The sequence below is a fragment of the Anolis carolinensis genome, chromosome 5 (assembly GCF_035594765.1).
Source record: "Anolis carolinensis isolate JA03-04 chromosome 5, rAnoCar3.1.pri, whole genome shotgun sequence".
NCBI lineage: Eukaryota > Metazoa > Chordata > Lepidosauria > Squamata > Dactyloidae > Anolis > Anolis carolinensis.
In genome coordinates, this window is record NC_085845.1 from 125,722,449 (window position 1) to 125,747,003 (window position 24,555).

At 38.0% G+C, this 24,555-nt stretch overlaps 1 protein-coding gene across 4 annotated transcripts in view; it reads left to right on the forward strand.

Annotated features, from left to right (window-relative positions):
* klf3 (KLF transcription factor 3) overlaps positions 1–23,160 on the forward strand; it is a 48,650-nt gene extending 25,490 nt beyond the window's left edge. For all 4 annotated transcript variants that reach the window (XM_062982225.1, XM_008118999.3, XM_062982226.1 and 1 more), the window contains 5 exons: positions 1,487–1,584; positions 6,744–7,221; positions 7,949–8,099; positions 12,744–12,904; positions 17,867–23,160. In XM_062982225.1, the coding sequence (XP_062838295.1) occupies positions 1,528–1,584; positions 6,744–7,221; positions 7,949–8,099; positions 12,744–12,904; positions 17,867–18,048 (1,029 nt within the window). In that variant the 5' untranslated portion in view covers positions 1,487–1,527 and the 3' untranslated portion in view covers positions 18,049–23,160. The remainder of the gene's footprint in view (positions 1–1,486; positions 1,585–6,743; positions 7,222–7,948; positions 8,100–12,743; positions 12,905–17,866) is intronic.
* The last annotated feature ends 1,395 nt before the right edge of the window (positions 23,161–24,555 follow it).

A 24,555-nucleotide genomic window follows, 5' to 3' on the forward strand; every position in this document is an offset into this window, starting at 1 on the left:
TGTTCTTTCTTTTTTGTTGTCTACTATTTCTCTGCCTTGATTATTATAGTTCTTCTCTTTCTTCCCGTGCACAAGTCACCAAACAGTTGCATTCAAAGTTCTCACCCTATTTCTGTCACCTTTTACTTTTGTTCTCATCTGTCCTTAACAGCTCAAAGAGTTTTATCTGTCATTGAGGCATCTCTTTTTTTTTTCATTCCTCCCTAAAGAGGTCCCTGGGTTTATTCCAGAGTTCTTCTGGCTCCTTGTCAATTAGGTTTAATAATGCCAGTCTATTTGTTACATTATCTTTAAATTCTATGGAGATTTTTTTTAGAAATCTATAGTGTTTTACTTTAGTTTTACTCTGGTATTTGATATTAGCAGTTCATGATTTGTGCCACAATCTGCTCCCAGACTTTACTTTTAGGGAGAATGGAGCTTCTCCATCTATGCTTCCAGTAATGAAGTCTATTTGATTTCTTTCTTACCCATCAGATGATGTTAATGTATACAATTGCCTTTTTGGTTTCTTGAAGAATGTGTTTGCCATGAACAAACTGTCAGCCACATTAAACTCTTGCTTTATTTTTTGATCATTGGGAGAAAATTTGCAGATCTCTTCCATTCTTTCCTCTTTTTTGCTGAAAAGTACAAAGCTTTTTATTTTATTTATTTATATTCTACTTTCTCTCAATGAAACTCAAAGCAGCATGTATTCCTTCAATACATCATAGTGGTTTGTTGCTGAAAGTTAGCATTTGGGTTTTCTCTATTTCCCATTGAACGATGGTATGATTTCCTACCAATTTATCAATGCTGTTGTTAAGGCTGCTTTGGGAATGTCGAATATAGGCTGATGTGTGCATGATTCTCACTCTGACTTAGACTATTTCCAAACATAATGTACATTTGTTGCTGTTGGCATGTGCCTTCAAGTCATTTCTGATTTATGGCAATGCTAAGACAAGTCTGTTGTGGTATTTTCTTGGTAGAATATGTAGAGCTGGATTTCCTTGCCTTTCTCTGAGAGTTTGACTTGCCCAAGGTCACCAAGTGGACTTCCATGGCTGATCAGAGAGTCTTCTAGTGTCCCAGCCCAACTGAACACTACGATACCACACTGGCTGCCATAACGTAATATTGTAATTTACCATTCTCCTACTTGGTTTCCTAAACTCCCATCATACCTATCAGCATTCTAATGACTATAACATACTTAGGTTTGTGGGCAGGAATCACCCAATGAATGCAATATTGTTAGTCATGAAAGCTGGGTACAACATAGTATGAGCTGAAAGACATGTATTACTGGTTCAAACTGAATTAACCCCCTGGTCATTAGTATTTCATTCTGAGGTATGCACATGCGCACAATCTTAATATGAATGGAACTATGCTGGCAGAGTTATTCTAAGAAATAATCAAATAATATATGTGTTTGGAATATGTGGATTATGCTTTTTAAGTACTTTTTTAAAGTCTGCTTCTCCCTTTCATGTTTTAGAGATCTAAGCAACATTGCCATAAATAGAGTTGGCTGAGAAGATGCTAATGTTTGACCCAGTACCTATCAAACAAGAAGTGATGGAACCAGTTCCAGTGGTCAGTATTCATTTCCATTAAAGTTTTCTGTTGTTGTGTATTAGAACCCTAGGCAAGCTAAAAATGGCATCTATTCACACTAATCTTTGGATTGCACACATAGCAAAAAGAGAGCCACTATTTCCCCTGAAAAGCACTGATGTCCACCATGTCCAGGAATATTAATTAGAGAACATCTGAGTAGTTGCATAATCACAGTAAGGAGGCTTGCCTTTAATTGTTTCTTGTCAGGTAGATTCTCAAAAGGTTTGGTTCCCCTGTTTAAAAGTGCAGCGGTGGGGAAATTGCTTCTTTGATTTCTTTCTGCCATGCTGTTTTTAAAGGCATATGATCTCTATAAAGAAAGGGGGAGGGGCGAAAAAAGCTTGTTACTTAAGCTGTAACTCCCACGCTTTTGAGTTTCAAATAGAATTCTTTTTTATGGTATTGCTTTAGAATTTCTGCTAGACCAACACAGAATGTGTAGGAAATAAGGTTAGTTTAGGATCTTCTGGAGTGAATCTGATGCAGTACGCCTATTTGCTTTGTTTGCCCCGTGCCCTTGGAAAATTATTGCAAAGAGGAAAAAGTGAATAAATGACTGTAGCTGAGACATTGCTGGTAATAAAAAACTTATACAATTAGATCATCTCTGTTTTTGGCTATTCATATTCCTTCCAGCAGTGGTTATACACAATGTAAGGGTGACTTTAAAACAAAGTTGTCATGGATATTTATAATATTTGTGGAAAAGGATCCAAATGCCAGTAGTCAGACATTGCTGCCAAACATGTCAAAATACATTTTTATAAAATCTGAATATTAATTGATCACTGTCTTGAATTCATTTTAAAACAAGCAAGCACCTCCTTTTCTGATCAAGAAAACTCAACCCTGCAGCGTGCTCCATGAAAATATATCTCTCTTTAAATAATCAATATGGTTAAAAATGTAAAGGAATTTCACTTTAAATTGTTCTTGAGCCTAAAAGTGCAGTATTCACTGGATGCTCTGTTGTCCACGGATATAAGCAATGCATTGAGTTTCATTAGTGTCTCTGTGTGACTGTCCAGTCTCTGAGAGCCCTTGCAAGATTTCCTACCTTGGTTGAATATTAGTAATTTTAAGGTGTATAAAAAGTATCATATGCCATTCATACCTATTCTCAAAAATTTTGGACTTTGTGTAACTATTTGCATCCGAAATCTGGAAAATATATTCTAATTCTATAAGTTCATGGGTTGATTAGTTCCTCCAAATGCATCATATATTAATTAACAAATTGTCCTATTGATAGCCTGATTTTAACAGTTTAAATTGAAGTATATCCCATTGTTTTCAGTGAAAATTTTTGCTTCCAAATGGGCATACTGAGGATGACACTGCAACATGCAAAAAAGATTTCTAATACTTGCACATTTTTGTAGAAACTTGACAAGATTTGATACCATGGATAAAAAGGACACACCTTCCACAAATTGCTAACATGAACCCAGTTTGAAGACATATTTAAAAACACAGGATGTTACTCTATTTCCAGTTATGTAAATTAAACTTTCAACACCTCAAAATGTTTACACCCTCTCAAAAGTGTTCACCCTCTAAAATATCTGGACTACATTATACATTTTATGATTCTCCACAAAGCTATCTGTAGTATGTTTGTGTCAGATCTGTTCTGTTTTTGTTTCAAATTTGTGTGCCCCCTGTTCTGTTTTTGCAAAGATCCCAGGAGATTAGGAGGAGGCCTTTGGGATTCGTAATTCGAAACCCTGAGTTCAATTTCAATTTCGGGAATAATCTTCCCAAAAACAGAACCGGGGGAGGGAGACCTGAAAACAGAATGGATTCTGTGCCGTTTTGCACACCCCTAATCTGTATAAGAGGGGGACATTACCATTAGTGTAAGGTTGAGGCCTGAAAGAAGAAGCATAGTGCTGACTTTTAGGTATATGGTGATATGGGTGTGATCCTGAAAGATTTACCATGATCGCATAATAAGAGTACACACCCAGGGCATTTTGTCATCTCTGTCAGACTATCCAGTTGTTTCAACACACAAGTGATAAGTTGGTTGCAAAGTTAATTACAGTGTCCCTTGAGTTCCACCCTGTTGATTATATGTAGCATGAAACAGTTAATGTGGTACTTCTGTGTGTGTGCAAGCAGTTTTCTATCCATTGAATTTTACAGAAAAATGGTTTTGCTATACAAATATTTATGGTTACATGCCTTTGCTGTATGACAAACACAGTTTCAATAAATATGCCAATCGTTCACAAGAAATTGGGATTTATTGTTGATTGTAGAAACCTTATGAATGAAAGTTAAATATGCAGCTCAAAATATGTGAATTTTTTGGAGTAATAAAACTCTTTCATCACCACAAAAATCATAATACGTAGCACTTACTTCAAATAAACTTTATAAGAACATCCAGTTCTGGGTGCAAAATGTCATCTGTTCAGCTAGTCTTTATTCTGGTACATGCATGTATTAATGGCAACAAAACATGTGTATATCTAATTGGTAATCCAATCACTAGTTGGGAGTAACAAATGGACTTATTCCAAAATGTTTGTTTCATCTTTGAAATCTGACATTTGGATGGAACATATCTCTAAATTACTACATTACATGAAAATTGGGGTGTGAGGAAATTGAGCTATTGGGGTTCTCCTTCACCAACTTGCTTATCTCACTTGAATGAAATGTATGCTTTCTTACCAGGTTAATTCTTAAGGAAAAGTTTGACATTGATGCAAAATAAAAAGTAAAAATAATTAGTTTTAAAAGTTGTAAAATGTAGAGGGCCTTATTTATTTATTTAGTTCCATCAAATACACATATGTAACATTGCCAAACTCAGATGTACAGAAATGAGAATAGTGATAAATCTGTAATGTTAACAGCTATGATGATACTATCTTTTTCTGTAATGCTATGCTACATTTAAAATTAAATTATTCAAACAGCATAACATTTGAAAATAGAATTCATCAATGATGGCTGTTGTGAATGGGTACAGCCAGCCCTCCACTTTCACAGCTGTTAGGAGTGCAGATAGTGCGGAAAACATGAGGTACCCCAAACTGCATTTAACACACACCAAAAAAGGCCCTGTAGTGGTACACGTGTTCCCTTGCATACACATTGAAGTGGCATGAGGAAGGTAATGGGATTGGGGATCAAGAGGAGGAAACGTGGATAGTGCAGGGGTCTCCTGGGCAGACAAGGCAGTGCTGCAACTGCCTCCATAAGAGCAGCTGCCATAGCCCATTCCCGCTGCCCTTGGCCTCCTCACAGTGCTGCTCACAGACACCCCCCTTCCCCATCTCTCTCTTCCTCTTCACTTCCTCTGTCTGTCCTAGAGACACTTGTACATCTGCATCCACACATGGACATGCCATTCCTCCTTGCACTCCTCACGTCCCATCCTCTAGTGATAGTAGAAATTTTTTTTAATGATATGTGCCTCTTTGTTCCTGCCTCAATGGTCACATGCCATCCTTATGCAATTCTGAGCCTTATAGCACCTTGGGTCTCATTTAATTCCATTATGTCTCTGCTAGACTCTGGCTAGACACTACTAGAGTTTTAAACTGACAATGATATATGTGTTTTTATTTTTATTTGTATTTTTGTAATTTGGGTTTATACAATGTGTGATTTATTGTTGGGTTGTGGGATGAAGGGTTTTGTATTATGTACTTGTTGCAGTCTTATGTATGCTTCTTTGAGTCTCATTCGCGAGAGAAAAGTGGGATAAAAGTAAATAAATAATAATAATTCAGGTGCTCCGTATTGGTATAGCATCCAGGATTTGTTTGTCAAACGTATGCCATCACCTCGAATATGCTTTTGTACTAGCTCAAAGTGTCAGTCCTCTCAAGGCACTATATTATGTCAATGTAATTATTCTACCTGAATGAAACATATTTCTGGAATCCTCCTGCACTTCAATTGTGCTTGGTTAATGGCTGTATGATTATCCTATGTTCAATTATAAATATTTAATGCCACAATGTTTAGTAAGGTAATAATACAAGATTTAATGTAGGCCTTATCATGGCATTTGTTTGCTGCACATAGCCATACTTTAACTACTGTAGCCAGCCTGACTACACAGGCATCCCACGCAGTTCCTTGGGGCACCAGCAAAACAGTCTTCCGTCTGTGAGGAATGCCATAGGATCCCTGGCGAGTCTCCAGAGAATGCTGTGGTGCATCTTTTGAGTTTCACCATCTCTGGAGTGGTTTGGGCAAACCCTGTAAGCTAGAAGGTGTTTAATAAAGTTAATTATCCCTCCTTGATCATGCAGAATCTTAATAAATTATTATTTTTAAAAAATAGATCACTAAGCTATGATAGGTGCAAGATTATGAATTCAATATCTGGGAAAAGACAAAAGGCAAATAAGGCTTGAATCCTGAAAATGTATTAAAGAAATATTACACAGAGTCTTAATGCCTTAAATATAAGTGTCAAAGGGTATTACATATTCTCATATTTCTGATTAATTAACATTAAAGTTGGAACTGGAGTTTGTTCATTATTGTAGGTCTCACCATATCCACAACACCCCACTAGATTATTCCTATTTAGAAACAGAATGTTTTCTCTTATTGTAAAATAACTCTTAGTTGTGGCAGAAGCAGTTACTATGAGGACTGACCATGCCAGAGATACATTTTAGATACTCCAGGGTCCTGTTTGTCCACCCTGTACCTCAGTGAATTACACCCACCAATCTTTTAAAACTACAAAAAAGTAAGCAAACTGCTCTGAGAGAAAATAATCCCTTTATCCAGAAGTATGTGCCTTTTTGCGTTTCCTCTTTATTTCAAAGAGCACTTTATAGATATCCATTTATCTTCATAGTTAAATACAGTAGAAGTTGTTTTTAAATACTATGGAGATTATCCATAGGTAAGCAATGACCTAAATCCTGTTGTTAGTCCCATCTAGAATAGATCCATTAAACCTGTGAAATTTACCTAATACTGATTTATTTATTCAGTAGGTGGTTTGTTGAATCTATCCTAATTGGAACTAATCAGTAAAATTCTGGGCTCATGTTTTGTTTGGTTTTTAAAAAATCCTTGCCTGTTTTTTTATGTTACTGGTATCGGTACCCATTTCATGTCCTTGTCTTCTCTCCCTTTCTTCTTTCACATAGTCATTCAATTCTAGTTATATGGATCACATGAAAGCCAACAAATTCAGTGTCATTTATTCAACATCGAATATGATGCACAATAAATTCTATCAGTTTCCAGAAGAATTGTGCAATGGAGTTCAAATTGAGCCCGTTGATCTCACAGTGAACAAGCCATCTTCAGCCGGAAGTTCTCCTTCTCCTCTGAAATTCCAGAATGCACACAGGATAGCTTCGCCTGGATTAAATCTGCCCTCACCCAGCCCTCCAATGAAGAAATTGACGCCACCAGGAATACAGCCTTTCCCTATGCCATTAACTATTCCTCCAGTGATGGCAGCTCTTTCACGCCATGGACTTCGAAGCCCTGGGATACTTCCAGTTATACAGCCAGTTGTAGTACAACCTGTCCCTTTCATGTACGCCCCTCACCTTCAACAGCCTCTTATGGTATCCACAGTCCTTTCAGAAGAGTTGGAAACTCCAAGTAGTGTGCCAGGTAAAAGCATACATTTTTGTGGCCCCTTATTACTCCATTTCTTATCATTTAAAAATTATGAAAGCAGATGCCGTGTTCTTTCACAGATACGTATATATGGTACTTTGTATTTTTTAACTAGAATGTGCAAGGTATAGGTTAAATATCCCTTATCTGGTATTCCAAAATCCAAAATACTGCAAAAGTGTCCACATGGCTGACTGCGAGAGTGACACTGTTTTTCCCTAATGATTAACAAACACAAATATTGTTTCATACACAAAATTCTAAAAAAAATATTGTATACAGTTTCCTTTAGGCAATATGTATGAGGTATATATGAAGCAGAAATGGATTTCATGTTTAGGCCTGGGTCCCATCTCCAAGCTATCCTAATATATACATATATGCAAATACAGATATTCTGAAATCTGAAAAAATAAAAAATCCAAAACACTGATCCCAAACATTTCAAATAAGGGATACTTACTAAACCTGTTTTAAAATATCATGCCCAAAACCTTTCCACATTTTTTATTGCAAGAAAGGCAACCAGAAAGATGAGCGCTGCCTTTAGCATCATTCATGGAAGAATTGGGGTGTTTTCAAGTCTAAGATTTTTCTTTATATTCAGAGGTTCCTGACTATACCTCCCCAAATCACCTTGCCAGCACATAACTTTTGCAAGCTCTGTTTGTATTCACTCATGACAGATTTTTGTTTTATGTCTTTGTTTTTGTTTTGGTAGTCTCTGTAATTGAGTCTTACGAGAAACAAGCACTAAAGAAATCTATTAAGGTAGAACCAGGTCTGGAATCACCTAGAAATGACTACTACACCGAACAAATGTCCCCTCCATTGATGACTTCATTGTCACCCCCTCAAGCAATGTTTCAAGAGTAAGTAATCTTCCTGTTCTACAATAAGAGTTAAATGTGCTTGTTCATTACAGACTAGATCCAAAATGTTCAGAGCAGCACAATGTTTACAGGTTGTAAAGAATTGGGGTGCTTTGTGACATTTGAAAATACTTTTTGTGGTTGAAAAAGACGAGGGGGGGAACAGAAGGGCAACAAAAGAAAGGTGATAACATCTGAATTACATGTAAAATTCTGTTGAACAATCAGAGTGATTGTATTTTAAAAGCTTCATCTCGGAGCACTGCAAGTCGCTTCTGGTGTGAGAGAATCGGCCATCTACAAAGACATTGCCAAGGGAACACCCGGATGTGTTATGATCCTGCAGGGAGGCTTCTCTTTGTGTTTCTTTTAAATACATTATAACTGTACCCTCAATTCACTTCTGACACGATAAATAAAATCTCAAAGCACATTTATATTCAGGCAGAATAATGTTCAAAATTTCAGAAATAGTGAAACTTTTTTCAAAGACAGCTCTGCACTCCAAGCTCCCTTTGACTTAAAAAAAGGAGGGAAACTTTAATTTGATCAAGTGAAATATGTTTTTCATTAGTGCAACTATGATGTTGCACTATTGCAAAAAAAAAAAGGAGTTTGGACTTCTTGCTTGATAAATAATAAGGAATAGTAGTGGGATAACTCTCTGCTTTTCCCTTACATCATGGGAGGGAAACCCTTGAAACTTTTTCTAAATAATGTTTTTCTTATACAATACAAAATGATAAGATGCTTGCACCACTATATGACCCAAATAATTGTTTAAAAAAAGAGATTTTGTAAAAACATTTTCCAACATTGCTTCAATCTCTGTGAACTGTCACCAGCATGGTTTTAAAAAGGAATTGATGTGTGTACTCCAATTTCCCTTTGAAAACTGTACACTTAGTTGTTCAATTTTTACTTAAGGCCATATCCTACAGCTTCCTGCATCCTGTGAGCAGATTTAATTCCTCAGCATATTTCTCTCCTCTAGCTATCATGATTCTCACCACTTATAATAAAAGACAACATTTGTAATACAAACTTTTCATTACTATTTGTAAAAATGAATAGTAATAATAGCGTGCCATTATTGTTGATGTCCTGAGTTAGGTTCAATGTATGTCCCTAGAGGCATGTATTTGGCAGTAGTTTAGCCACACTTGAATCTCTGTTCACATCCTTTCCTACAAGGAGAAGACACTCCTATTGATTAATGACCATCAAGTAAAGTTCTTTCTATATAATGTTTTGCATTTCAAAGAAGTTGGAATGTCTTCAAAACAAGCACTGATTCAAGTACTATTTCAGATTGTCTTGAGTTGGAAGCATCTAGACCTGTTTAATGGCTAATTCAGGTGTAGAATTTCCACCTGCCAGCCTTCTCAGTGTTACATAGATGGTACTCCCATTATCCTGCACCATTGGCCAGGATGGCATAGGCTGATGGGAACTGGAGTTCAACAGTATGTGGAGGGCCACAGCTTTCCCAACCCTCAGCTATTTTTTATATAAATAGGGTTACATGGGTATCAGTGCTAGCCAGGAATGAAGGCTATTCAGAGTTATATTTTCATGGGCCATGTATCTTGCATTTATTTCCATTCAACACTAAAACTATTCTAACAAAATATGCATGAGCTGTTGGAATCTGAACATTCAGTCCGTGTTGGAATCCTTTGTTCTTGGTTTATTAGAAACACTTCGTGTGAGAGAGCACAAGAGGTATATAAACCACAACAAATGATTTTTGGAAGATAATGCTATATGTTTCAGAAAGACCTCCCTGTGTGAATGTCTAGTCATAAATATTTATGTAAGCTGTACCAGTCTGCCATAGAATACATTCATTATTACAATGAGCAGTATGTATTTGTATCACTAAAACTTACATAGCTGTAACCTATAGCTATCTATCTATGTATGTATCCATCTATCTAGAAACACACACACTCCTTTGAATCCTATAGTTTTCCTTTTATTGGAAACAAATAAATACAAAAAGTTGCCAGTATTATCATTAATGCTATTTTCTGTTAAATATAACTGCTGCTGTTACAAATAGCACAGCTCCCTCATACCTAGACCCAGCAGCTAAGGAAAGGAATTTATTTATTTATTTACTTATTTATTTACAGCATTTATATTCCTCCCTTCTCATCCCAAAGGGGATTCAGGGCAGATCACAATGTACACATACACAGCATTCAATGCCTTTTTAGATGTACAAGACAGACAAACAGATAGAGGTATTTTGGCATTTTCCAACATTTTCCAGACAGACAGATAGAGGTACAGTAGAATTCCAGTTAACTGACTTCTGGTTATACGACCTACTGTATTATCCAACATGCCAGGCCAGCCCTTTGGAGAAGCCCGGTGCATGTTGCTAGGCAGCAACGCTCACGGGGCTTCCCTAAACCGAGTGCTTGTTGGAGGGACAAGGTTCATCCCTCCAGCAAGCACTCGGCCCTTTGGAGAAGACCCTTGTGTGTTGCTAGGCAGCAACACACATGGGGTTTCTTTAAACCAGCTTGCCAGGATGGATAATAGGGCCTCCCTATTATCTATCAGTTCTGGTTATCTGACATTCGGCCCGCCCGTTTATATCGAATAACTGGAACTCTACTGTATTTCGGCATTTTCCAACTTCAGTGCCTGGAGTTTTTTGGGGTTTTTTTCATGTCAAGAGCAACTTGAGTGGTTTCTGGAGTGAGAGAATTGGCTGTCTGCAAGGACGTTGCCCAGGGGACGCACGGATGTTTTGATGTTTTTACCATCCTTGTGGGAGGCTTCTCATGTCCCCACATGGAGCTGGAGCTGATAGAGGGAGCTCATCCGCACTCTTCCCCGGGTGGGATTCGAACCTGGCAGCTTTCAGGTCAGCAACCCAACTTTCAAGTCACAAGGCTTTAGTCCACTACGCCATCGGGGGCTCCTGTGCCTGGAGTTTATGCTTGATTCCAGCCACAGGGGGTGCTGACGCTCCATCCACTATGACGACAAGCCCTTTTTGATCACAGAAATTTCCCTCCTTGTTCTTTGATTGGCGACATAAAATATCTCCCTGCTTAAGTGGTGCCTAATTTCTCTACTCACACCTCAACTGTTTTCGAACTGCTTAGGTGAACAGTGAGCTAGACTAATGGTTGGGTGCTCGATCTGACTCAAGCTTCGAACTTGCCAACTTTCCAGTTGGCAGTGATCTATTGCTGCTGGCGATTAACCAGCTATTCTACAGCCCAGCCCTTAACCACACATTTGGTTAAGAACATTGAGTTCTAAGCACTTATGAAATTTAGACTTCAAATCTAAATAGTGCAGAGCTCTTTGTGGCCTCAATTCAACAAGTTCTCAGCATAGTATAAATACCCCTTGTGAACCTACTTTATACTGAGTTATATTGCCTCCCCCCAATGTAATGATACCATTGATGCCATTTCACATGGCCACACTGTGCTCCGTAGTGAGCAGTCAGGTCCTGAAAAGATCTGTTTACATCCCATAGCTAGGCACAAATTAATGTCAGCAGTGCTGAGATCCTTGGAGAATCCCAGAGGACCTCAACACTGATATCATAATTTTGCATCTGATTTTGGGAAAGTAGCTAGGTGCCTGCTCACTGAAAAGAGTGGAATGGTCACATGGGTTACCTGCTGTAAATTGGGTTGGGATCCTTAAGAATCATGTGAGGAGAAAGGAGTTATTAGCCAGAAAAGGGTCAGTCATATGTGTAGAAGTTTATGTCTGTCCCCAACAGAATTCTATCACATGTCTTATAAAATTATCAACTGGTATCTCAGAATTGGTACATGAGGCATTAATTTTACACAAAGTTATAAGCATTTCTGGAAATGTAAATTAAGTTTAGAGATCATTGCTGCCCTGTTAATAGTCTAGTGTTCTGTATCCTTTTTTTGTATTCTAAACAGATTGTAGTGGTGTCTTATTTTTAACATCTCACCTGCACAGTACTTTTCAGGATGCAAATAGGGAAAACCTCTTTTTTTCGACTAGAGAGATAATTTCAGACATCCTGTGGGTGTGACACATTTGGTCTGCACACTACTTTTAGGAATTGACATCATTGGTGAAGGGAGGCCGCACCCTTTTGCCAGCCCCAAACAGGAAATTCTTAATTGGTCTCTAAAGGAGTGGATGAACAATAAAGCCATTTGATTTCAGCTTTGAACAGCAAAAAAAGTGATAGAGTTAATAACATGAAGAGTCTATCAGCCAAATGGGATTTTTAAAAATATCTGTGTTTTACGCAAGAGAAGAATATATGAAGAATCTAATGGAAGTTCACTACTAATTGAGCATTTGGAAAATCTAAGCACACTTGTCTAGGAAACTAGATCCTAACTTAAAAAATAAATGGAAAAAAATCCTAATATGTTAGGTAACTTTTATTGTTCTTCAATCCAGAAAATGAATAAAAACCTCATTGGGGAAAAGAGCCAAAGTTTTACCACTAAACTCCATGAAATTTGCTAAGCTTGCTTGAATTTTTCCACATGCATGTAATGTTAATCATGCTGCCAAAAGACATGGGGGGGGGGGGGTGGATAAAGGAGCTTTGTGGTATACCACTAAAAATATTTAGCTAGAAAGATTTAATTTTTGAACTGTAACTTCTTGCAGGAATCACCCTTCAGTTATAGTTCAGCCTGGTAAGAGGCCATTACCTGTGGAATCTCCTGACACACAAAGGAAACGTAGGATACATCGATGTGATTATGAAGGCTGCAACAAAGTTTACACTAAAAGCTCCCATTTAAAAGCGCACAGAAGGACACATACAGGTATGAAACAAATTTAAATAACATTTATTTTATTTTTAGGAAGCTTCATTCGGTTACATCAAAAGCATATTTCTTTTGTATAAACTTTGTTTCTTGTCACATAGAATTAGATTTTGACTTAGCCCCTGCCTGAATGAATGAACTGTAGTGTTTTCAAGGAAAACTTTTCAGGCATCACTGAGAAAGGAGGGAAGGGACAAACTGGCTCCGCTTATAATACTTTCTTGAAAGAAACTAAAGAAGTGAGCACAAATTTGTGTGTGAGAGCTACCTGTGGTTATAAGGTTTAAGGATGATTTGGACAGCAGGACAACTATATCTACATAAGCAGTAACGAAAGTTCCTAAAGCTGGGAAAAGGAAGTGAATTGCTCTTTCAGATCCGATTGTCCATCTCTCCTCCTCAAAATGAGTCATGGGAGCCCATACTCAAATCCCAAGCCCTATTCCTTGCCTTATTCGATCTAGTCTTTCTCCGTCCCAGGTGCCCTTTCCCTTTTTCCGGATATCTAAGAATCCCAGATGATGGGTGATTTGTCATATATCTCCACCTTCTTCCCAGTGGGAAAAGCTGAAGGAGCTGCAGAAATCTTCCTTCTGTCTCCAACCTCCAGTCTGAGAATGGAGATAGCAGTCTGTATTCACTATTGCAGGGAAAGGTTTTGAGGTGGAACACCCCTATATCTCTGAAATAGTAATGGGATCCCTCGGCTTCAGCTCACATGTCCAAATTGGAAGGCAGAATACAGAAAAGCACGGTTCCATCCTGCCTAAAATATGCTGCATGAAGCTTTTACTGTACACGCCTTTCCTGAACACCACCCTATTAGATAATCAACAACCAGTCCCCAGTATCCCTTTTGTGGGCAAGGTTCTGGAGCACGTGATGGCTTCCCAGTTTCAACGTTTCATGGATAAAACTGGACGGAATGAGTGCTCCCTGTGTGTTCTACTGGGTCTCTAGTTAGTTTTCAGTACCATCAGCCATTGTGTACTGGGCCACCTCTGTGGAATAGAATCTGGAGACACTGTCTTGCAGTGGCACCAGACTTTGTTGGAGGGGCACACTCATGCTATTCCCTTACTATTTAACATATACATGTAACTAGTTCAGGCAAACTTTAGCCCTCCAGGTGTTTTGGACTTCAACTCCCACAATTCCTAACAGCTGGAGGGCCAAAGTTTTTCCCATGCCTGAACTAGTAAGACAGATTTCCCGGAGATTTCATTGTCAGCATTATGCCAGTGACACTCAACTCTATCACTCCTTTTAATTTCACTCTGTACCAAACCAGTGTCTGTTGTCACTAATAGACTGGATGAGAATTTTACCATGATGACACACAGACACTTCTGGTTAGTTGGAAAGCAGATCAGGGAATAGAGATCCAATATGTGTTCAATGAGGTTATGTTCCCCTTGAAGATGCAGATTCATCACTTGGGTATGCTTTTCAACCAAGTGAAATCCTGTGCTTTTTTCTTTGGAGTAAGTCTCACCATGTTCATTGTTTATTTTCCATTAGAGATGTGTAGAATTGCAGCACTAGTTATATTTTTTCCGTGCAGACTTTGGCCTGCTTATTTTGCTTGCCAACTAAATGGTGACTCAGTGAAGTTTACTCTACCACACCCTTTTACATCATCACCAAATTTGTCCCAGATTTACTGCATTATATGCACACATTTCAAACTTTGTTTCTGAATGTTCCTTTTAAATGACAGAGAGATTAATTAAGGCTGGGAGGGAGGGGTGAAGGGATTTATTTTCCTTCCATATTCTTACTCTTCTCTAGCATCTCTTATTTCAAATTATGTTCAAAACATGTATTGTGTACTGTGCATATATTTCTATGACATTTGTCAGAGTTATACATGATAGATGCTATTTTAAGAGAGGATTAAAAATTACCAAAACTAGTAAAAAGGCTAAAAGAAAAAGAAAAAAGAAAAATTAGGAATCACTCCTGAGTTACAAAGGATACAATGCTTTGGAAAAGTATTCTTCTCTCCCTGTAACATTTCCACTTGAATGTATCTGGCATTGTTTCTGATTGATGCATGTAAAATTCTTATCACAGTGAAGGTGCACAACATTTCTGTTGTGGCTCAAAAGTTAAGTAAACAAAATCAATCTGAGTTTTTTGGAGAGTGTATCTAAACAAAAAGCATCTCAATAAGTCCAGAATAAAATTATGCAGAAACGCCAATGTGTATCGGATTAAAAAATACATGAGAAATGTCCCCCTGGGGATTTTTTTAAATATCCCAAATTATAACTATGTCCCAGAGTACCATTAAATCCATTGTTGCAAAATGAAAAGAACATGGGTTAACCACAATTCTGTCTAGAGAACATAATCCATGAAAACTCAGAGACTCAGTAAATTAGGGGCACATGAGAGAGAAAAGCAACCAAGAGAGCAGTGGTAGCTTTGGAAGAGTGGCAAGAAGAAAACCATCGTTGAAACAAAACAACATAACAACCATTTGGAATGTTTAAAAAGGCACATGTGCATGAATGGCTTGGTGAGACTAAAACAAAACTTTTTGGCCATGCACTAAAGCACTATGTGTGGTGCTAAGCCAGCAGTGCTCATTACCCTGAAAACATTCTCCGCATGGTGAAGCACAGCGGTAGCAAAATCATGTTACAGATATGTTTTTTCCTCTGAAGGCACTGGGAAATCTCTCCAAATTGAGGGCAAACACAAGGCAATTCTAGAGGAAAGGGGCCTGGAATCTGGCAGACCTGTTTCAGACTGCAGGAGACCTGGAATTCAGGCAGATAACGACCTAAACACACAGCCAAAATAACAATGGAGTGATTTTAAAAGAAGAACCTAAATGTCTTAAAATGGCCCAGAGAATCCGTAACAGTATTTGAAAGTATGTGAAGTTCCCTGTCTGATCCAAATAATTGGGAGCAACTTGGCCAGGAAAGAATGTGCAAAAAACACAAGATTCCAACATGCAAAGCTGATAGAAATCTACCCAGGAAAACTCACAGCAGTAATTCCTATCAAAGGTGCTTCTACCAAATACTGACAGAGAGAGGTGAATGCTTATGCAATCAACAAGAGCTATTTTTGTTTACTTAACTTTGGTACTACAATAGAAATATTGTGCACTTTCACAGCATTGCGCATCTTGTGTAGATAAAGTGGAAACACAGATGATTTTCAGCTCTATCACTCCTTTCCAAATGTTACTCAGGAGGCTGTTCAAGTTCTGAACCGGTGCTTGGCAGCTGTGACAGTCTGGATCCAATTGAAACTGAATCCAGACAAGACAGGGGTACTCCTAGTCAGTCATAAGGCCAAATAGGTATAGAGTTACAGCTTGTGCTGGACGGGGTTAAACTCCCTCCTGAAGACACAGATTCCCAGCTTGGAAGTGATCCCAGATTCATCATTGAGCCCGGAACCCCAGGTCTCGGTGGTGGCTAGGGGAGCTTTTGTACAATTAAAACTTATGCGCCAGTTGTGCCCCTACCTTAGGAAGTTGGACTTGGCCACGTTAGTTCACGCTCTTGTTACATCCCAAGTAGACTATTGTAACGCACTCTACATGGGGTTGCCTTTGAAGACTTCTCGGAAGTTTCAACTAGTCCAACGGGCAGCAGCCAAATTGTTCACTGGAGCAGTGTACAGGGAGCATACAACCCCTCTGCTACATCAGCTCCACTGATTGCCAGTCTGCTACCAAGCACAGGTCAAAGTGCTGGCTTTAACCTATAGAGCCCTAAATTGTTCTGTCCTTGCTTACCTGTCTGAACTCCCTCTATGAACCATCTCGGAGGTTAAGATCGCTGTACTCTTGGTCCCACCACCTTTGTAAGTGCGACTTTGCAAGTGCAACGAGAGATAGGGCCTACTCAGTGGTGGCCCCTCACCTATAGAACTTCTTCCCCAATGAGATCAGGTCAGCTACCTCCCTCCTGTCCTTCGGGAAAAAACGTAAAACATGGTTGTAGGACTAAGTGTTCGGGCAGTAAATGCAGCAATGCAACAATGGGAGTGATTTTATGTGAATGACAATGGACAGGAATTGGACTATGATTTTGAACTTGCATAATTTTAATTGATGTTTTAATAACTGATGTTTTAACTTCTGATTTTAATTGTAACTGTTATTTATAATTGTATGTGTCAGGATCAAATGGTGGCCTATTGTAAGGCCGCACTGAGTCCCCTTTGGGGTGAGATGTGGGAAATAAATAATAAATAATAATAAGTAAGTCTATTTCAGTTCCAAACTGCAACAAATTAAATGCAAAAAAAATCAAAGCATGGGGACACTTCTGCAAGGCACTGAATATAAAGATCTATCATCAATTAGACTTAAAGCTAATTAATTGGTGTGTGTTTTCAAGCCATTTTCCAACTTATGGTGTAACTATGCTGTGGCTTTACCAGTTCAAAGGGAGTTTGCCTTTGCCCTGGTCTGAGGCTGAGAGAACGTGACTTGCCCAAATGGGTTTTTGTGGCTGAGCAGCAATTTTTACCCTGATCTCCAGAATTATAGTCCAATATTGAAATCATTATACCATGCTGACTCTATTACAGTAGAGTCTCACTTATCCAAGCTAAACGGGCCGCCAGAACCTTGGATAAGCGAATATCTTGAATAATAAGGAGGGATTAAGGAAAAGCCTATTAAACATCAAATTAGGCTATAATTTTTCAAATTAAGCACCAAAACATCATGTTTTTCAACAAATTTGACAGAAAAAGTAGTTCAATACACAGTAATGTTATGTTGTAATTACTGTATTTACGAATTTAGCACCAAAATATCACGATATATTGAAAACATTGACTACAAAAATGCATTGGATAATCCAGAACCTTGGATAAGCGAGTCTTGGATAAGTGAGAAACTACTGTATATGTTATGGCATGTAATGAAAAATAAGTGTTGTTTGCTTTGTTTTAAAAATGTCCTTTTTGTTTTGTTCTCAGGGGAAAAGCCTTACAAATGCACTTGGGAAGGTTGTACATGGAAATTTGCTCGATCTGATGAACTAACGCGGCATTTCCGAAAGCACACCGGAGTCAAGCCATTCCAGTGCCCAGACTGTGACCGTAGTTTCTCTCGCTCCGACCATCTTGCCCTTCATAGGAAGCGCCACATGCTAGTCTGAATCTCTCTTCATCCAGTTTTCTTCATGTTTCCTTTCTTCTTATTTTTACCTTGTTCATATTAACTTAGATTCAGCTGGCCTGAATCTCTGGATTTTATAGCCGTAAAATCTTCCCAATGGCCAGTAAAAGATGTTTGCTGGACCCTTCTTTGCCCTTGTCACGGGTCAGACCTAAAGAATGTGAACATTTTTTCTTCTCCTGGGAATGCTAAGCAAACCCGGTCTGCCAGCAAATAGGTTAAATTTCTGTGATCAAGCTGGTTAACTTTGCCATTCAATCAACCAGTAGATACTGATCTTTTGGTTGCTGTTGTTGGAAATCCAGCCTGCTAGTCCTTGCCAGAGACTTTGTGTGCCCTTTAAAGGTTACACATCTCCTTTTTATGCTCAGCAATGCAATAAATGGACCCTTTCTGATGTGGGTGGTGATAGAAGCATATTCACAAGACACTTTTTAAACAAAAATTCTCAACATGAAAGTGAATGAAAAATTCTTGACTGATGAGTGGCTGTTATCAACAGAAATGTTGTCAATGTCTAATGTTGTACATTCTAACCAGCATTGCCTCTTCTTTTGTGTGGTGTGTAAAATGCTAGCTTGTGTTTGCCTGGATATCTTGCCTCAGTAGTTTCGTTAAGCAAACATGTTCACATATTGTAAGGTTTTGTGCGCAACTGTGTGAATGGAGCATACATGGTACTGCTATGATGTGGCATTCAACGATACATGCAATAATCTACCTCACTGAAGAGGTGTGGTAGGCCTGTTTTTCTCTCATCACTCCTCTGCATTTCCTGTTGACTAGAAAACCTCTGGCCCTTGCCTGTCGTAAATGCAGCCACATCTGTAAAATGAAATATGTCAGCTCACTGCTAGAAATTAAAATTGGGGATCCTACCATGTACACAAGAGAAATGAAACAAGGAAGAAAATATCTTCGCTGAAGCACCTTTGTACAATATAACACACACAAAATGTGTATCTTTTCCCTACTACGTTTTGCTGGCCAAACACAACAAAAACAACACAATTTCTATTTTGTTGCACAATGCCTTCATTTCCAGTATTGGACAAAAACACTAAGATACACATGATTAAAAAGTCAAACCTGGTTGATATTATTCTTATTATTTTAAGAAGCAATTGGTTTTAAGGAGATAGGATGGTGTTCGGCATCATGCTTTCCTTTCTAGGCTTTGCAGTCTTTAAAATACTGGAAATTTGGGTTTTCATATTTTGAAAGAATTGAGAAAATAGAAGCAGTGAGAATAATGAATAAACAAGAGAGGAAAGGACATAAGAATGTAATAGTAGGAAAAACTTGTAATGATATACTATAATCACATACATTTCAGGTAAACAACCATTCAGGCGCAACATGGTTTATTCTCCATTTTTAAGATAATGTCTGTTCATACTGTTCTATAAATTGAATTGGCCTTCAGTGGTTCATGTTTATAAATTATTTTCCAGCACTTTTTATACTCATGCGTCCTCTCCCCTCACATCTATCTATGGTACTGCTTAACTCTTTCCTGTGAAAATTACTGAAACATAGAACTTCTAAACTTTGGTCAGATTGGGCCTAATTTTGGTACCAAACACAGTTCAGACTTGCCCTAATAAGATTCAATCCAGGCAAGTTTGAAACAATTTAAATTACCTTCCTTCCAAGAAAGTGCTCAAATTTAGCTCTCCTGAAAGAAAAGAAAGCACAGTCGATGTTAAAAGGTTGGAGTGAATAAATTGTCCCATAATTGGCCCTTTGGAGCCAGGCTGTTGGGTCTGTTAAATGCATGGTTTGACAATGCAATTATGCAATATTCAGTAGATAGGTATAAGATTCATCTGAGTTGCTTTACATCAGTGTTTCTCAAACTCTGCTTCTCCAAATGTTTTGGACTTCAGCTCCCAGAAATCCCAGCCAGCTTACCAGCAGTTGGGAATTATGGGAGCTGAGATCCAAAACATCTGAAGTAGTGGTTCTCAACCTGTGGGTGTTTTGGCCTACATCTCCCAGAAATCCCAGCCAGTTTACCAGTTCTTGGGATTTCTGGGAGTTGAAGATGAAAACATCTGGGGATCCACACGTTGAGAACCACTGATCTGGAGTAACACAGGTTGAGAAACTGTTTTACATATTGGTACCAGGGGAATAATGAAGGTGCGGCACTTTCCTAGTAATTTTTGTAGGAAATTAGCAAAATAGTACTTTTTAATTCTATTTAAACTCAAACTTAAGATAATCAGAACTTTACCTGGTTGAACATTGAGGTGTTTTTGGTTTTCTGTGCTATAGAAATTAAACTGACAAAACAAAGGAACCATGGCATAACTCAGTCTAGTCAATAATATGAATTTGGCTATTTCATAATCAAATCTTGAAAGAATTTTAAAGATTCTAAAAAAATCTTATCAAAATTATGGCCGTTCTACTGCCATTTTAAACAAGAAACAGCTGTAATATTTTCTATAGCAAAGTAAAAAGAGCAAAAATCTGTTTTACTTTCTACAGCATGGCCAAGTAAAATCTGGAAAATACATTATTTTATGTTGTGTTGACAGTCCTGCACTATGTTGCTAACATGGAAAAATCTGAATTGAGAGACTTAAAGAGCTTTCTATGTGTCAGCAACTCAGGACTGGGAAGTAGAGGGAACCATGCCAGGACATTAACCCGATTCCTTTGAATCCCTCTAAAATTAAATGGGAAATATTTTTTAAACAAAAAGCACAGGAAAGGGAAAAAATCCAACAGAGAGAGGACAAGGCCCGAGAAATATAACCTGCCAATCCTCAATACCTACTATATCGAAGAGGTTTTTCTCCATTATATAGCATATATCTAGCTGCATTTGGCTTATGGTTTCATAAATTTCTATTACAATGAGAGTGAGAGCTATCACTTTGAGTGCCTCAGACTTTTTAAAAATTCAGATACATGTTTAAAACATTTGTGATGCTGCTATAGTTTTCTTTCATAAAGATATTTCTGAACAGTGTTTAATTCTTCCCCACAACGTTTATCTGGGGATAAATAGTTCATCAGTTTACCATATAATGTATGCCATAAAGTGCCAGAAGACAATGTTGCCTTCAAATTCCAAGTTGCTAGTAATGTTTCATCTATTGTTTTAAAACCCAAGAAAGAAACTTCAAGTAACATGCAGTCCAAATAGAGATGGTTTATTAATCCCACACCAATTTGTATTCCATCTGATTCTCCTAAAGCAAACATAATTACATTATTTTCATGTATACACATAGATGTTGCTGTCCTGTTTAGAGCAATTATGTTTTAAGATATGATTATGCATCATAAGTACATGTATGGGAGAGCAGTTATGGCTAGAATTTGAAGAATTACTTCAATTTGTTGAAGATGCTATAGAGGTGGTGAGATTTTTAACTTCTCCTGGGAATATCCTGTTGTCTGGCATTAATTTAATAAACCAGGAGTGACAATCCATTGCAACCCAGGCCATTTCTTTCACACCCGTCGGCTTCAGAAAAACTTGTACAGTATATGTATTTGGGATGTGAAAGGGTTGCTATTTGGGAAGAACAGGTACAAAATAACATTGAATATATCGTGGTAGTAGCAATGTGCTTTGTGTCTTGGCCAGAGACTACGAGGTTGTCCTTTAGATGGAAGACGTTTGCTGTCTTAAATTAGGGAATCTGCATGAAAGTAAGGTTGTGAGTTCCTAAATTCCCTTCCGTTGGATTAAATAAGGAAAGATAACAGTCCATCCCTCGAGAAGATTAAAAATGGCCAGTCCTCCTACACAGGACTACTTAGTGAGTTTCACAGCATGTAACAGCATTTCAGGAAGTTGGAAAGTGACTCCCCTGTCATCTGAGGACTTCATCACACTAGAGTTTGGATCCACTTTAAATCCACTTGAGGGAGGGGCCTTTAAACATCTCAGCCAGACAAGTACTGGGCCTCACCAAACTACAAACCCCAGAATTCTGCAGGAGGCAGAAACCGGATTTAAACTGGATCCATCCTCTGGTGTGATGAGGCACATCATTGCGATCCTTAAAACAGACTCAACTGAGTACAATAGGTAGCTTAACCAGGAACAGTCTCCTTCCTGAAATCTAGCCCAGATTTTAGCATATGCCTTGAATGTTCCAGAAAAGTGAACACAACCGCATGGCAATACTTGTCACACCCAACGGTTGTGAAGCCAGTGCCTCCAATCTAATAGGATTTTCAGGACAATATATCTGCTACATAGTTGCTGCTATCACTTCAACGCTACTGTTGGAAGTGGAATGCACCTCTTACCAAGTGAGAAAGGCTCTTTGCATGCAGCCCATCACTTAAAAATAGTTCTGCTTCTAACCAATCCATGTACACATACAGTGTTGCGCCATCTTTAGGATACCACTTTGTGGCTAATGTGTTAAAAACCATTCCCTGATGGACTGCTTTTTTTCCATGCAGAAAGCTGACTTGTTTGTAATGTGGTTTTAATTATGCACAACCAAGAGAGAACAAAGCAGAATCTTATTCCTATTTTGTTTCCAGCCTTAGCAAGGTGTATTTGACTGCAAATCATTTCCTCTTAAACAGAACTGCAAAATGAAAAAAAAAACCTAAGTATTTCACACATGTTATTTGAAAAAGGTTATAATTCCCATTGTTTTACAAATATTAGCACTTTCTTGCTATTTATATATTTTAAATGTTATACAGTCAAAATAATCTTCCTGCTTAGCATTTCCCTACGTCTTCACCTGCAAATGTAGCAGGAATATTACATTTACTTTAATACTTGTATAAAACTATGCAGAATTTAAAAAATAAAATAAAATGTAATATATTTTATAAGCTAATAATAATTGGGTAATTAATGGTTTCCTAGCATGCATTCCTATCATTTGCCGATACTGAAACATTTTGGTAATCTTTCTCACTAAAGATGTGAATGTTTTTATGTACCTTCACTATTTCTACTTTTGGTAGTCCAATGGGAATTCAGTAATGACATTTTGTCATGTCAAACTGTGAACATACATTTGTACTGTACAGTCCTCATATGTTATATATACCATGCTATATGTATTGTTAATAAAACGAAACAGATACTAAATGTAAATATGTAGTTAAAACTATCCCTCAGAACTCCAAACGTTAAAAAAAACAAAAACAGTTGAAGACTGCCGTGGGTTTACAGATGCTCTCAATTGTTAACACAATCATTTTTAGGACAGCTGAAAGTAGCTTAAGAGTGTCTTTAGTCCACTTGATTGGGAATAATTTCAAATATGTCAACAGGTCATCTAACCAACAGATCCCTTTTGTCCTGCTATATTACATATAAAAGGTGTCTTCTGAACACATCACTGGCTAGATTAGTACTTGTATGGGAGATCACCAGTGAATCTCAGTTGCTGAAAGCTATATTTCAGAGAAAGGAACAATATTCCTTGTCCTTGAAAGCCCCATGAAATACAGACACTCTCTTAACAGGCCCATAGGCAGGAAAAAAATCGGGGGGGGGGGGGGGGTGAAACTTTTTCCCCCCCTGAGATGACTTTTCAGGTCAGTGTCTCCTGATCTGGCAAGAGATCTCAATAAGGCCCTGAAATTACCATCATTGTGCAAAGATTTTTCACAGGTGATAGATCCTGAATCATTGCTCCCTCTAAATCCGTTCTTGCTGGCCACAGAGGACAATAGTTTCCACAATTGGCAGAAGTTTCTGTTTTCTTCTGCTTTCTTCTTATTTCCTTTATCATGATGATGGGTTACATCAAAACGTTTTCACTGTAAATTAGAAGTTTTCAGCCAAGCACAAGTTGTTCTGATGCTACTCTGTTTTTTGGTGACTGTTGAAGACCTATATCACATCTTTCCGTTGCACAAATGGTTCAGCAACCATTGCACCAAGCTTGACCACCTTTAACCCCAGTTTCTCCTCCAAACACCGTATTTACAGAGTGCACCTTGTAGATCAAATGAGTAGGCTAACCAGGGAAATCTCTTGAACCATTTGGGTTGAAAACTTAGATGCCTCTTCCTATCTACAAGAAATACATAACCTAGCAATGGAATCTGTTGTTTTTGCACTAACTGAGCTTTCAATTGGTCATCAGAAACAGTCTTCTTCATATTAAATCCAAGGTTTAACAATGACACAGCTTCTTTGCTCCTGTTCTATGGTTTATTTGGCAAGACTTGGATTAGATGAACCAGTGGTAGACACCTCAGTTTCCACAGTTTTTACCTGCAATTCAGATCAATGTAAATTAGTAGAAAGGTAGGTGATGATAACGTGAATAATCAAAATCAAGTTGAGATAGTACTTGCAGTTCTGGAGAGACTAATTTTTGCTTCTCATAAGCTTGGCATGGGGATTTGGTTAACCAGTTTTATTTATTTCGTGTCAAAAGCATTTCAAAAATAAATAAGTATAAAACTTACAATAAAGGGAGCACAAGTATGAGCAACAGCAACTGCATTGTCTGTAGCTTTAAACTACTCTTCCTCT